Source organism: Phalacrocorax aristotelis, chromosome 10 (assembly GCF_949628215.1).
Source record: "Phalacrocorax aristotelis chromosome 10, bGulAri2.1, whole genome shotgun sequence".
Lineage (NCBI taxonomy): Eukaryota > Metazoa > Chordata > Aves > Suliformes > Phalacrocoracidae > Phalacrocorax > Phalacrocorax aristotelis.
Window position 1 is genome coordinate 6,929,548 of NC_134285.1, and position 15,623 is coordinate 6,945,170.

Here is a 15,623-nt window from a genome sequence, read left to right on the forward strand (position 1 = left end):
CTGCTGCCACCACTCCTCAAGAGTGACGTTGGCAGCAGGTGATGCTTTGGGAGAACAAGAGGTGAGAGGGTCAGGGTCCAAGGCACTAAGCAGAAGGACAGCATCAGCATCAGTGAAGCTCTGGTGGGGACCTTTCATTCAGCCTCTGCAAGCAAGAGGCAAAGACAAAAAAACCTGAAAAACCAAGGCTAACCCCAGGACTGACTAGTAACCCATAGCTGAGCACAAAGGGAGAGCTTTTTGCCCTGGAGAAACCACTCTGCAGATATGGAGGGTCTCCTGTTCAGCTGTTTTTTAAGTAGGATCAGGGTATGTGAACCTGTGAGATAAAAGCAAAACTTAAAATATTTGCCGTCACTCTGTGCTCAGGATCAACCTTTTATGGCATTTGCATTTCTGTGTAATGCAAAGTTGGGTGGCAGGCATATGAAATATAATGAAGACATGGGATGAAAACTTTATTGGGTTCCCATGAAGGGGGAAACAAACACTATGATAAAGCATATGATAAGATAATGCATATGGAGAAGTGGCAATTCACAGACAGATAAGTGGATAAAAAAAATCTCCTGAGCTAAACATCAACTGGACTAAGATTGCAGAATATGATTGCAGACAGGAGTGCTACAGACAGGGACAACAGCCAGACAAAGCTGCAGAGGGAAGGAAAACAACGTAAACCAGGTCTCATCTAATCCCTGATCCTAATTCTGTGTGTGTGTGTGTGTGTGTGTGTGCAATACAAGCACTGTAAAATTAGTCACCATTTGCAAGGAAATTGCATGGCTGGTTCCAATGGCCAGACCATTCCAAATACCGGCTTGACTGCTGATGTTGGCTCGTAACATTACCCAGGAGGTCTGAAGAGAGGAACAGCGTTTGCTCCTATTTAACAATGTTAGGAAAGACAGAGATCCATAAACCTAGAAATGGGTCTAGTTTATTTTTCTGGATCATTAGCCTTTTATGACTGGTTGCTGGTACAAATCTCATGTGGCCTTATGATTTAAACTGCAAACAAAGAAATGTAGATCTTGTTTCTTTCAGACGGTGAAGCAGTGTTGAACTTGGTGGTAGCAGCACTTGCTTATCTAAACAGGTTTGCAGACTCTGGGGCATCTTTCAGGACACTGTTCCAAGGCAGAAATAACCTCATCCTCAAATCACATGAATCAATCTGGTTTTTTCACTCTCAGTGTTTAACTTGGCTGCCTAGGCTAGTAGGATTTTGCTAGAAGCTATGGGTAATCAGAGAGCTTGGAAAAGTTCACAATGTACCTATGGATGGTTCAAGTATGTGACGCACAGTGTATTTCTGTGGCTTCCAGCAAATGGCACTGCATCTTTCCAAAGGATTTTAGCCAGACTTCTGTGACATTATGAACGCCACTGCTTTTTCCTGGGATCCTGGGTGTCACAGCTACTACTCATGGGCTGCACCCCCATCACCAGACCACCTCCTTGGCCCCTCCATCAGCTCCATGCACAGTCTGTCTTAAGAAGTGTGTTGATGGTATCCACCCGAGAGTACTGAGGGAGCTGGCAGAGGAGCTCACCAAGCCACTCTCCATCATTTACCAGCAGTCCTGGTTAACAGGGGAGGACCCAGACGACTGAGGCTTGCCGATGTGATGCCCATCTACAAGAACAGCTGGAAGGAGGATCCGGGGAACTACAGGCCTGTCAGTCTGACCTCAGCACAGGGGAAGATTATGGAGCGGTTCATCTTGAGTGCACACACCAGGCACATGCAGGACAAGCAGGGGATCAGGCCCAGCCAGCATGGGTCCATGAAAGGCAGGTCCTGCCTGACCAACCTGATCTCCTCCTATGACCAGGTGACCTTCCTAGTGGGTGAGGGAAAGGCTGTGGGTGTTGTCTGCCTGGACTTTAGCAAAGCCTTTGACACTGTCTCCCACAGCATCCTCCGGGAGAAGCTGGTGGCTCATGGCTTAGATGGGGGTATTCTTTGCTGGGTAGAAAACTGGCTGGATGGCCAATCTGCCGGAGGGTAGGAAGGCTCTGCAGAGGGACCTGGACAGGCTGGATCGATGGGCTGAGGTCAACTGTATGAGGTTTAACAAGGCCAAGTGCTGGGCCTGCACTTGAGTCACAACAACCCCATGCAATGCTACAGGCTTGGGGAAGAGCAACTGGAAAGCTGCCCAGCAGAGAAGGACCTGGGGGTGCTGGTCAGCACATGGCTGAGCCTGAGCCAGCAGAGCGTGCCCAGGTGGCCAAGAAGGCCAACAGCATCCTGGCTTGTGTCAGCAATAGTGTGGCCAGCAGGAGCAGGGCAGGGATTGTGCCCCTGTGCTTGGCAGTGGTGAGGCCCCACCTCAAATATCGTGTTCAGTTTTGGGCCCCTCAGGACAAGAAGGACATTGAGGTGCTGGAGCGTGTCCAGGGAAGGGCAACGGAGCTGGGGAAGGGTCTGGAAGGAGAAGTCTGATGAGGAACAGCTGAGGGAGCTGGGAGTGTTTAGTTTGGAGAAGAGGAGGCTGAGGGGAGACCTTATCGCTCTCTACAAGTACCTGAAAGGAGGTTGTGGTGAGGTGGGGGTTGGTCTCTTCTCTCAAGTCACTAGCAATAGGATGAGAGGAAATGGCCTCAAGCTGCATCAGGGGAGGTTTAGATTTGATGTTAGGGAAAATGTCATCCCTGAAAGAGTGGGCAGGCATTTGCACAGGCTGCCCAGAGAGGTGGTTGAGTCTCCATCCCTGGAGGTGTTCAAAATACGGTTAGACATGGCACTTCAGGGAATGGTTTAGGAGGCCTGGGGTGCTGGGTTGATAGTTGACCTTGATGATCCTAGAGCTCTTTTCCAACCTTAATGACTGTATGATTCTATGATTTGTCAGAACATGATCATGGTTTCTAATTCATCCTATGCACCTCTTCACAGCACAGGAGCAAAGAGGTGGTCAGCAACCTATGGGGCAGATGTAGCAGTGGGGGGCAGTGGAGTGGGTATGGATGGAGACAGTGGGCAGGGGATATGAAAGAAGGTGATGTGGCAGGATGCAGGGTGGAGAGTCCTAGCATAGCAAAGTTTGATCTAAGCAGCTTCCTCAATTGTTGGGCTGCTCTTCAGCAAGGCTGTGCTTATTCACGCAGGACAGCACAGGTTGCCTGAGGCTGAGGCCTTAATGTGAAAGTGGTTTGGGGGACAGTAAGGTCCAAGTCAGACTCTGAAACTCCTGGCTGGGGTTGAAAAGTAAATGTCTGCAGCAACCCTACAAAGAAGACAAAGAGTTCCATCTTGGCAAGGCTTTCTCCAATGCAGTTCCTTCGCCCTGCGGATGAAAGCAATGTGTTTACTTGATGGAAAGATCAAACTAGAATATTTGCCATGGACATGTTGGCATCTGAGATGTTGCAATGGAAGCAGGAGTGAAACCTTGAAATGCACCAGAGCGTTTTGGAGCAGAGGAGCCCGTGTTGCTAAAGGTAGCTCTCCCGGTCACACTGGTACAGTGTGCCCGTCTGGTCCCTTTTATCCCACGGCTACCTGCAGCAGCAAGTCACAGCCATGTTACAGGGTTAATATGCATTTATGATGTACCCTCTCCTCTCCTTATCTCTTCCAACTCTCTCAACATCTTTAACCCTTTCTCTTTAAAGAGCAGCCTGACAGAAAAATGTCACCTCTTCCCAAAGCGGAATTGTTTGAAACTCACTCTTCCTGTGGAATTTATTCTAATATCCCACTTTTCCAAATGACTGTGTTTCTTCTTTCCTACCCCCAATTTGTGTAAGATTCCCCTCCTTTGCATGTTGGTCCCTGTGTGGCTGAAGCACTTGGTGGACAGCGAGAACTGGCTTCCTAACGTCAGAAGTCACTGCTGAGGGGCTGTGGTTGGAGCATGTTCTGGAATCCCTTCAAGCCATCCTTTCAGGGGAACAGCTGGAAAGTTTATGGGTGCGCCGGAGGATTTGTAGGATTCTGCAGGAAATTTCCATTCATAGTACTTATGGGCTTCTGCAGTGCTGAGATTTATTAAACTCCGACCAAGACTGCTCCAGCCAGCTGTGCCCTCTCATAATGCATGCTGCTGCAGCCGTGGGGACATGGGCTGGGAGCCGGCATTTCTGGAAATGAGCAAACTTTGGAAGCATTTATAGCTGTCGGGAAGGCAATGCGTGATATTTCTTCTTTTAGGATGGCTCAGGGGAGAGTTTCTCATATCTAACAACTGTTCCTACCATTAGCTCAGTTTAAGTCCCAAGGGGGTTGGGTTTATGAGCCTCCAGGGAAAGAATGTTAATCATATTTTGCAGGTGAAGTTAAAAAATATTAAGTTATTAAAACAAAAAAAGAAAAATTTGTGACTTGACCAAAATGACAGACGGAGATAGTGTCAGGATGCCAAGTGCTCTATCACCTTCTCTAACAACGGGGCTGTGCTTCTTCCTCTAAAAGAACAGGTCTTACTGGGAATTCTTGGGACCTCTTAAAAGTGCCACTGGAAGAATCCCCACCCAAGGTGATTTTTAGGAATAATTCAGGGCCTTGGATTTAAGATTTCACTGAGTAATACAGTTTGGTGTACTCGGTCCTACATTGGGTCTCTGCTGGCTATGATACCCAGCCAAGGTGCAAGGCTCTCTTCCTTGGCTCTGGTGGGCAGTGGGTGAGGCCTTGTCGAGACCATTGGCACATGGGACTTGCCTCAAGACAGGACTTGCAGGTCCCTGGGCTGTACCCTCACTTCCAGGAGAGGTCAAAAACCCTGTACACGTAGCTATGCTGGCATCCTCACCAGTCGTGTCTGGTTATCCACCTACTGACAGCTTTGAGGCATTTTTCCACCATCTTTTGGATGCATTATATCTCTTTGTCATCTCTCCTGTTGAACCTTTGGGAACCAACCCTTTCAGTGGTGGGAGAGGTGTGCTCTGAGAGCAGCCACTTGCCTGGATGCAGAATAATTGACTCCTTTCAGTTGCCTTGTTGCTTATTGACCAAGTTAAAGGCAGTAGTTAGCCATGAAGGCACCGTTAATGTATCTTGTAATAAAATGGTCCTGCCGTAGCTTCAGCTCTGTGCAGATCAGCCCTTTAGTTACCTATGGAGAAGGGCAGGAAAGCCTCTCTCTTTACAAAATTCCCTTCAGCATCAAGGAAGTGGTTGGGGTTGAACTGGTGTGGTGTTTCCCATTGCGTCTTATCCAGCAGCACTGAGGTGAGTGACGGGATTACAATTATACCCTGGAAGAAAAGTACATGAAGGCACAAAAGATAGCAAAAGTGCTCTTTTTGTTCATTTTGTGACACAGACTTCAGTGTCCCAAGAGATTTGCTCCACCCAGGGTAGGTAGAGACCCTGAGGGTTTTATCCCATCAGCCAGTAGAGAAAAGTCGGTGAGATCTTCCTAGCAGTGCCAAGGATTGAAGCCAAACCCCACATGGTGCTGTGAAAACCTCAAGCAGAGGGTCAGATTCCCTGGCACATACTTCACTGTGCAGATGGCATCAAGGAGGTAAACCAGGGTCACCTGTGCAGTGAGGAAGTCCTGAGCATGAGAGGGACTGAACTGAGTCCTACAATACCAATCTCTCTGCACTCATCATAGTCACTGGAGAGGAAGAGACTCTTCTGGGGGTGATTTTGGATGCTTATTTTGGGCTTCAGTCTTATAACTCCCTCTAAAGAAACCAGTCTTCAATGGCACTGGCAAAAATGAGGTGGTGTGTTCCTGGGCTGGAGCAGTTACCTACCTTGGGAAGGAAGTAGCCCCTGAAGTGGGTGTCAACAGCAGTGCAGCGGGGAACATGGGGCAGGAGGGTGATAAACCTCTGCACTTCGTGTAGCACCGCATTTGTAAATGGCATGTTCTTCCGATCCTCATATGTGGCCCAGCTTCCAGCTTTGACGGTTCTCCCAATCTCCTCCTGCACCTTTTCTGGAAGGAACAAACTCATTGGATTCCAGCAAGGAAGCCAGTTCCAGATTTGGTTTTGGGAAAACCCTATTTCTTCAGGGTATGGAGAGAGAGGATTCTTAAAACATCAGCCTGGGTTTACCTGCTCTATTTCTAGTTCAGGCATGTGGATGGGTTATTTCCCCAGCGTCACACTGATCTCCACTCAACCTCTCTCCCAGCAAGGCACAAGGACTATTTGGTTGTGACTTTGATCAGGATCTAATCACATCAGGAGTTCATAATAATAAACAGTTGGGATTCAGCTTTTAAGGCAAAAGAGCTCCTGTGGATCTGAGGCCAGGCCTCTCCCCTCCCCATATCTGCCACGGATGGAGCATAGGTGAAAGGAGCTCACTTTGAATCTCTGGGTATTTCATCATCAGCAGGATGGCCCACTGGAGCGTTGTGGCTATGGTCTCTGTTCCTGCCATGACCAAGTCAAGTATGGATGCTATTAAGTTGTCATCATGGAAGAGGCTGTCTTTCTTGTTTTTCTCCTTGAAAAACACAAGTGGTAAGAAAGTTTTAAAACCAGTCTTAGTATTTAGCAAGCTTGGGAAATACTGCATATCCTACAACACTGTTGACTACGATCTTGTGTTCATCACAAGATGAATTCTTGTGTTCATCCTTTGTCACTATGTTTCCTCCCACATCCAATAAAAGATGGAGATTCTCCTTAGCCCTCCTTTTGTTGCTAATGTATTTATAGAAACATTTTTAACGGTCTTTTACAGCAGTAGCCAAATTAAGTTCTAGCTGGGCTTTGGCCCTTCTAATTTTCTCCCTCCATTACGTCAAGACATCCTTGTAGTTCTCCTGAGAGGCCTGCCCCTTCTTCCAAAGGTCATAAACTCTCTATTTTTCCTGAGTTCCAGCCAAAGCTTTCTGGTCAGCCAGGCCAGTCTTCTTCCCTGCCGGCTTGTCTTTCAGCACATGGGGATGGCCTGTTCCTGTGCCTTTCAGAGTTCCTTCCTGAAGAATGTTTAACCTTCCTGGACTCCTTTGCCCTTCAGGACTGCCTCCCAAGGGACGCTGTCTACCAGGCTCCTAAGCAGACCGAAGTCTGCCCTCTGGAATTCCAAGGTAGCAGCTCTGCTGACACCCCTCCTTACTTCTCTGACAATTGAAAACTATCATTTCATGATTGCTATGCTCAAGTCGGCCTCCAACTGTCACATCACCCACAAGTCCTTCTCCATTTACAAAAAACAGGTCCAGTGGGGTGCCTTCCCTAGTTGGCTCCCTCACGAACTGTGTCAGGAAGGTCTCTCCCACACACTCCAGGAACCTCCTGGACTGTTTCCTCCCTGATGTATTGTTTTTCCAGCAGACATCTGGTAAGTTGAAGCCCCCCATGAGAACAAGGGCTAGCAATTGTGAGACTTCTCCCAGCTGCATATAGAATATTTCATCTGCCTCTTCATATTGGTTGGGTGGTCTATAACAGGCTCCCACCAGGATATTTGCCTTGTTGGCCTTCTCCCTGAGTCTTACCCATAAACACTCAACTCTATCATCACCATCATCAAGCTCTGGACAGTAAAAACACTCTCTAACATACAGGGCTACCCCACCACCTCTCCTTCCTTGCCTGGTCTCTCCCCTGTACAGAAGGCGATTCAGCTAATCCTGGCTTTGAGGGACTCCCCCTGCCCAAGGGCAGGTTTGAATCCCCAGCAATGTTCAAATGAACTTTCAGGCCATTTCTGCTGGCTTTTAGGACTTTACTGACCCTTCCTCTACATAGCTGGGTAGAATACTTCGTGCCTAAGGTTGGCCCAGATATGGTTGGAAAGAAGAAAAAGCTCATATTTATTTAGCATTGAATGAAATCAACTCATGTCAAAACTGCAGAGTCTCTACTAAAGTAAGAGGCAGGGCAGGGCTAGAACTTGTATGGATGATTTATCTTGCAGCAACAGTATCAATAATTAATTGATTTGTTGTCATAAAAAGAAAGGCAGAGTCAGCTTTCATGTGAATTCATGCATTTTCTACTAAGAACAAGGAGCTGATCTCACATTATTAGTGCTGTTTCAGGAGTGAACTGAGACAGTGTCTTTCAATCATTAATTTTGATAGAAAAATCCCTGCAGTAAATTACACCAAGTGTAAGAGGCTGGTGTCTGATTTCAATACCACTAGAATAACTGCAAGGATTTCAATAGGTTTACATGACATGACTAAAATCATGACTCAGCAGCTGTTTTAGCTAGAAAAATCCAAAAGAGACATTGCAAACAGTCAACAGAGATAAGCAGTCAAATACCTCTTGTTGCTTGAATATCAGTGCATCAATGTAGCTCCTCACACTGTTCTCATTGATATCCTCCCTGCTTGCCTTCATGTATTGCCTTAAAATGACGCGCACATCTTCTATTTTCCCAAGCATAATCTTGTGGGTTTTGAAAAGAAATCCAAGGAACGGGTAGAAATTGAAATACTAATGAGGAATTAAGAAAAGAGAAGCATTAAGTCTGCAAAAATATCAACATGCTGAAACAGCTTCTTCCTAAGGCGTGACACATCAGTCGAGTTTTGTCTGGCAGTAGTAGTATCTTAGCATCCCAGGGACTTTTTGGGCATTTTCATAAGGGAGAGCTTTGAAACCTTTCAGCCTGTATTTAGTACTACCTAATTTTAAGCATTTATGCTGTTCTGTGGGAACAGATCCTCTGCCAGTAAGAGCCTGGCCAGCTTCTCAACAGAGTTGGGGCTCCAGTGTGCCAGGCCACCAGTCAGTTTAGATCAGTAGAAGACTGGTTAGTTTTTTCCAACATCGGTTATGATGGATGGGGTATGATAATTTGAAGATAAGCAGAGTTTTCCTGGTACTCTCCAAGGAAGCATTTTTAATGCAGTCTGTGAAATCTCACTCACCTGGACATCAACACTGAATGTGCCTTTTTAGAAAATGCAGCAAAGACAAAGAAAGCCTAGATGGTGCAAGTATGTTGAAGAAACAAAAAAAAAAAAATCTGACAAGCTAAAATAACCACAGTTCAGTTCTCACGTTAACTCCACACAGGTGTGCAGGATGGTTCAAAAGGAGAGTAGCAAAGGTGACTCTGGCTGCACCCTTGTAGTGACCAAGGTGGAACGACAGAACTGTCACATTTTAGGTGTAAAGGCTGGTTCAGAATATCTGAAAACTGCTGCACCGAATTCTGTTGTTTGGGTGGCTCACAAATGTAATGTGCCAGTGTAAAAAAAGTGTTAATCTGTGGAACAGGTTACTTACGTTCAAGTATGGAGATCCCAGAAGAATCATAACTTCATCTATGAGTCTTAAGAGAGTGAGAAATGTTGGGTCCTTATAGTCAAACCTGTCCCCAAACAGCATGATGAAGGTGATGTTGATTGGAGCACAGTTGAAGGACGTCAGGCTGAAAGGTTCCCCTGCAACGGGAGGGGGATAGAAATATTAGTGAGATGTTGCAGCAGCAGTGACACATATGAGGCTGTACCGCACCGTGATGGTCTCCAGCTCACCTTTGAAGGATTTGATCATCTCGATAAGGAAGTGAAGCTCCTCGAAAATTCTCCCTTCTATCATTTTTTTCCCCATGCCGAGGTTGCGCATGCTGCATACGGTGAACCTCCGCGTTGTTCTCCACAGCTCCCCGATAGAGAAGAACAAACCTGGGCAGGCCGTGAGACATCACCGCTGGGCTCATGCACGGAGGAGCCCCGCCGCACGAAACAAAATAGGGGACTGGATGAAGAGGGATCTCCACAAGTGTTTCTGCTGCCCAGTTTCCCATGGATTTGGGGACTAAGGGTTTCCCATTTCTGTGTGCCCCATCCCTGTGTCCTCTCAGTTCCATTCTCCCAGTCTCACTGAGCCTGTAGTTTGGGAAAAACAAGCTTGCACCCAACCCAGTCTGCCCCAGCCCTCTCCTGAGTGCAAGATAAGCAGGTACGGCTTTCAGACCAGTACTGGTTGGCTGTAGAGCTGGGGAGAGATGTTGGTCTAAGTCACACAACCTTTCTGACCCTGTCTGGTTGCAGATCTAGGGCCTCAAGCAACAACCTGGTATCTTTGAAGCTTCTCCCTTTGTCCTATTCGAGTCATAAAGATATTTTATCTATGTGAGACAGGATAATTCAGCCTCTTCAACCCTGGCTAATGAACACTGTATTTTCAGCAGTGGCAAAAATACTATCACTTTGTAGAGGTCGCTGAGCTCATGCCCTGATGCTCACTAACGCCACCAAGCAGGGATGGGTATTTCATCCTGTCAGAGTGTTGGAAATAGCAGAAGGAAAAAATGTGTCAATAATCCAAAGACTATCTTAGATTGTGTCAGTTCAAAAACTGGATTCCAGCACTTCACACCTTCATCTTGGCTGCAAGGTTTTAAAATGTGTTTGCTTTTTCTAGAATAAACAATATTTTAGAGCTGCATTGTTTTATTTTGGAAAGCAAAACTTCTTTCTCTAAAAATATCAAAGCAAATTTCTAAACTTTTTTTTAAATTTTTTTTTTAAATTCAGGCACTTTCATCTGGATAATTCATTTTCTGCAAACAGCTTTGGAGTCAACAAATTGGCAGTTTCTGAAGAAAAAGTTTCATTGGAAAATCTGTGACCACTGTTACTTAGCAGCCCCTGTGAATTTACAGCTTTGGGTCACCTCTAAGTGAGCTCAGTCTTGGGCTGAGAAGGTAAGTGTGAAAGGACTTATAGTGCAATACTAAGTCTCCCACAGGGATATTTTACATGTAAATTAGCTCTGAAAAATGCTTTTGTCCCCATCAATTCCTTTTCCTTATGTAGCGATAAATTCATCTATTGATATTATGGCTGGGTAATTTAATTTCTAATTGTAATCCCAACTTCAGCCTGTGACCAGCATATAAAGCTGCCTTTTGGATGCTCAGAGCTAAAGCCTCAGCTGAAGCAGGGGGTGGAAATACAAGGCAAAAAGTCCTCCAAAATACTCAGTTGCCCTGGGAAAAAACATGAAGTTGTTTGTGGGGCAAATTTCCAGCCTCAGCCTATTGCTTCTGCCTGAACCTCTTTCACATGGTCCACCCAAGAGCTTTTGTGGGGAGGCAAGGCATGGAGGAATGATGATGTCCAAATTGTGGCACCTGGCAGTGGGAGAAAGGGAAAAACCCTACCGCTCCAAACAGCCAAACCAGTTAGTCCAAAGTCCCCTGAAACCATGGGGAAGGTTTGTAAATATGTTGGTGGTGGAGAGCCACTCTCATTGATGTCTTACAGAAATTAACCCCAGAACTACCACGGTGCCTTTAAAAATCCCGCTCCTCACCCTCAAATGTTTAGGATATGATTGGCTTCAAATGCATTAGCAAAAATTATGGTAGTGAAAAGCCAGAAGGCTTTGCATGAAAGCAAGGAAAGCCAAATATTTTGTCAGCTTGGCTTCAGAAGGGTCCAAGGGGGATGTTTAAAAGCTGGGCTCTGGGGAAGCACAGTTAGGCTGGAACTAAGCGACGGTGCCGTCCCTCCCTCCCACCCCCGCTCATTTCTCTAGTACCGTTTCCATTCTGAATTTGGTCAAATATTGGGATGGATGGTCTGTCTACAAACTCCTCTGTGTAGTTCACAAGCGCCTCCCGCACAACTTCGTACCCGGTCAGGACCACAACTTTCTGGAACCCAAAGTGGAGGGTGAAGATGGGGCCGTATTTTTCCGCAAGCTGAAAAAGAGGCGAGCTGTGATGGTCAGGAAGAGAGGGAGCGTGCACGGGGCAAGCACCCCTCGCTTTCTAAAAGGACATATTACGTCCTGGTGCCCTGCTGGGAACGGCTGCGGAGCCGCTACCTGCAGAACAGTGCCTGTGAGCCAGAGCTCGTTGTGGTCAAACACGAGGCATTTTGTACAGATGCCTGGCTGGTATCCATATGGACTTTAGGGTTCTTGCCATGAAAGTACCCCCACCCCCAACAGTGCATTACTAATCTGGTTTTGCTGTTAAGGAGCAAGTAAGCTAAAAACAGGAACAAAACCAAAAACCACCTAGAATTAAAGACCGGACCTCAAATGGCAACACAAGATGGCAAACCAGAGAAAGATGAAAACAGAGAAGACATTTCAGTGCAAATAATGATGCTGTTGCACATGAAAGCTTTGGTACAATGCTCCTCTCGTACCAAAGCACTCCTGCATCCCTGCTACTAGGTCAGAGGAGCTGTTTTTCCCACACCAGGCTTTTAGTTTGCCCTGGATGACCACAAATTGCAAATTTGTGCCCCTCTGCTCAGACCTGCCTTCGGTACCTAGAGCTCAGCCAGGCACAGCAGGGAAACCCATGGCTGGAGTGGAAGGCTGCCCGAACCACTGGCTGTCCCCATGCTTGTTCATAAAATGATGCTCGTTTTGCACTGAAAGGCTCTGGAGATATCTTCACCAAGACACAGAGAGACTCTTTCACTGCCACATGCCTCAGGATAAATTCTCTGCAGGTCCCTGCCAAAGCTGTGCCTTCCTGGCAGCTTATAAAGCCTCAGGGGGCTGAAAATCCGCCAGGAGCACGCAGTCTTGCTGGCATGTCCTGCTTCTGTCTGCAGAGCTGCTGTGCTTTGCACTCCTCTTCTTGCCAAGGAAAGGGCTCTGCACAGAGCGAGGCAGGCTGACGGGGGAATCCACGCGCTATAAGGACTGTTGTGTGTGTGCCTGCCACTGTGTGCCTGTTTTACAGGAGTGGGACTGTCATGTCCCCCCAGCCTCTGCCCTTGTATCTCCTTGGCGCTGCTCTGGGGACGGTGGGAGGCTGACTACTGCTGCCTACCTCTGCCCTGCTGCTGCAGCTGCTTGTTGCTCCCTGGCAGCTTGAAAACAGCTCTCGGGGACAGCTGAGAAGAGTGGGCTGGGCTGGAGCAAGATGATGGGAAGCCACAGTCCAAACCTCCTGGCACAGTGTATGCAGGCAGCCGCAGCTGTGCCATGTCCACCGGCAGCTCTTGCACAGGAGAGGGGGGCAGCCCTCCGTGCCCCACAGACACCCCCATTAGGGTGCCCAGCCAAAACCCACTGGTGCCTGCTGCTCAATGCAATCACCATGTTTTGCTCTCTGTGGGTTGAGATGGAGGGATAACCCCTCTGGAGTAATCCTAAAGTAAAGGCAAACATAGGCAATACCAAATGTAGCCTAGCAGGTGATGAAAGCATGCGGAGGTAATTCCAAACCACCATTCAGAGACTGCAGCAATGTCTGCCCAGCCCCACTGGGTAAACTGACCCCAACCCTGACATTGCCCATAACAACACCAGGTGCCGGGAGCCTCACCCCATGGCAGTGCTAACCCACCGCTAGGCTGCTCCCAGGGAACCGCCAGCGTTTGCCGAGCACTGGCGTTACGGGAGCCGCGTCGATGCCTCGCTGTGAACTGCCGCTGTTTGTTCGCTCACTCTTTCCCTGACCCTGGCGCAGGTCGATCCCCGAGGGTGCTGTCTGCTCTGAGGGAACACTCAGCAGCTTGACATAAACACCCTGGGCTGTGCCAGCCTCGTCTTGCACTGAAGAACAATTTACCACCATAAGTGGGGTAAGTTGTCTTAATTGCAGGTTAATAGAATAGTTTACAGGCTATTCATTCTGATTCCTTAGCGCAACTTTTCCATCCCTCTCTTGCACTGCCATCTAGATTTTAATGCGTATCCAATTCATCAAGAGGGAAGTGGATTTTGCAATGGGGCATCTGGATTTGGCCCTCTCCAAAGCAGTTTTGGGGTCACTGCATCGTGGAATTCCCCCTGCCAGTTCTCCAGGGTGGAGGGCAGGGAAGCAATTTCATTCCATGTTAGTTATGTCCTCATGCTTTAAAAAATTTCTGGGTGTCCAAGCTGTCAAGTTAATATTTAAAATCCCACAAGCATTATATACTTCATGTACATTATCACAATTACATGAAGAAATCCCACATTACCCAGAGGTCTTTTTTTAATGGTTGATTGCTCATAAATTACATTGGATCAACTATAAGAAGCCCAGAAAAATATTATAAAGCAATTTTTACACCTTTATAATTTAGTTTGAATTTAAAAAAAAAAAAAATCCCCGAAGTTCTCACTGCTATATCCCAGGCAGCTTTAAAGTGCATGAGGGTCTGGATTTGGGGGTTTTTGTCCTACCTTCATTAGTGATTTATCTTGCCTTCTAAGATCCACCAAGTGCAGGTTACCAATGATCGGAAGAGGAGTTGGACCAGGAGGAAATTTAAAAGCTGAATTTTTATAGCCAGTTGAAAAATAGAGTACAGCTAATAATACTGCTGCACATAGCAGACAAATTAATGCAGGATCAGAAATAAATGAAATTAAAAAAGACATTTTTTAAGCAATAATCTGTTTCTGGGGGGGTTAGAAGCAATAAAAATGCAGTGGCACTGTTCAGTTTCTGCCAGCTGGCTTTCTGTTTGCTCTCTGCGATTGCTACAAGCACTCGATTCTTATTAAGGTTTGTAGAGTACCTAAATAAATACTGCATACTCCACCCTCTTTAAACACCTCAGAGAATGTGGTCTAAGCAGTTTGCAAAGCCTGTCCAGAAGTAAAGAGAGTTTCAAATTACAAACCCATGCATGTGTGTGCAAGAACACATACATGGGAAAAGGTGCTTGGCATTCCTCTATAACCTCCTCCTCCCTCTGAGACCTCAAGGTCCTTTATTAGCAGTACTATGACCCTCCAAACACTCCGCTGATACGGGGAAATAAAAAGGTTTCTCTGAATCCTATTAGTAACCTCCAGATTAAGATTTGGATAGGATTTGAGATCTCTGTGTTACCAGAGAGACAAGTAGTATCATTATGGGAGATTTTAGCTTTCTTGATGTCAAGTGGAGATCAAAGGTTGTTAATAATGGTAAAGCCCATGTATCCCTGGGGGTTGTGGCCCATAAACTTCTCCATAAAGTTGGCTCTGAACTGCCCAGAAGGGATGTGATTTCAGACTTTGTGTCTGAAGTAGAGGACATGTAACAGCTAGCTTGGATCAAGTGATCGTGAGTGGATTCATGAGTGGAATCAAAAGACAAAATTAGATTTGAAACCTCTGGGAGGATTCTTCATTTTGCAAGAGCAGCTTCTAAGAGATAGAGAGAAGTTAATGAAGTTAGTGGAGCCAGCTGACCTGTCAGGCTTCAGAAGGTGAAAAAAACAGAAGAATGGAATTATTTTAAGTCAAAGATATGAAACATCTGGAACTTGCATCCCTTATAAAGGTTTAAATCTTGTACAGAAGGGCTTGAGATCTACCTAGTTGAATAGTGGCTTTCAGGAGGATATTTGGAATAAAGAGCCAATGGAATAAGATTGTTCAGGGAAGAGAGAGTTGTCTGTACATGATCAGGAAGCACAAGGCTAGAGGTACATTTATCCAAAGGTTAGATCATATAAAGACTATTATTTGGCAAATATGGGTCCTCAGCCTTGCAAATGCAAAGAAGGTAGGGAAGGAAGTGGACCTAATGTGGAGGGCAGAGCCATGGTAGCACGGTCCCAAAGCTAACAGCTGCTTGGTAGCACACTGGAGCTGCCTGTGTGGTGTGGAGATGTTAGAGCGCAATAGCTGCCCAGAAGCAGAAGCAAGTGTGTTGCAACATTTCTGGGATTATTGTTTTTTATTAGTTTCCAAGAAATGGGCTGGAGGCAACGGTTTCCTCTAGAGCATGCCTAGGATGACTCAACCGTGCCTGCCCAAGTGAGCAAAGAGGCAGAGGG

General features: G+C 46.5%; 1 protein-coding gene across 1 annotated transcript; it reads right to left on the reverse strand.

Annotated features, from left to right (window-relative positions):
* Window positions 1-354: 354 nt before the first annotated feature.
* LOC142062501 (cytochrome P450 2W1-like) lies at window positions 355-14,366 on the reverse strand. Its single transcript, XM_075104960.1, has 9 exons — window positions 14,035-14,366; window positions 11,437-11,599; window positions 9,423-9,572; window positions 9,172-9,329; window positions 8,200-8,373; window positions 6,283-6,424; window positions 5,722-5,906; window positions 5,070-5,211; window positions 355-3,296 (listed from the first exon to the last, which is right to left on the reverse strand). Exons 1-9 carry the CDS (start codon window positions 14,230-14,232, stop codon window positions 3,106-3,108), a joined length of 1,503 nt encoding a protein of 500 aa, XP_074961061.1. The 5' UTR covers window positions 14,233-14,366; the 3' UTR covers window positions 355-3,105.
* Between the last annotated feature and the right edge of the window lie 1,257 nt (window positions 14,367-15,623).

What these genes read in the sequence shown, in the direction of transcription:
- LOC142062501 (XM_075104960.1), bottom strand. Translation starts at nt 14,232, where the DNA reads ATGTCTTTTTTAATTTCATTTATTTCTGATCCTGCATTAATTTGTCTG. An exon ending in GGGGCTACTTCCTTCCCAAG is followed by an intron (nt 5,212 to 5,721) that starts GTAGGTAACTGC and finishes CTTTTCTTCCAG; the next exon opens with GGTATAATTGTAATCCCGTC. An exon ending in TTTCCTGCCCTTCTCCATAG is followed by an intron (nt 3,297 to 5,069) that starts GTAACTAAAGGG and finishes TTTCATCCGCAG; the next exon opens with GGCGAAGGAACTGCATTGGA.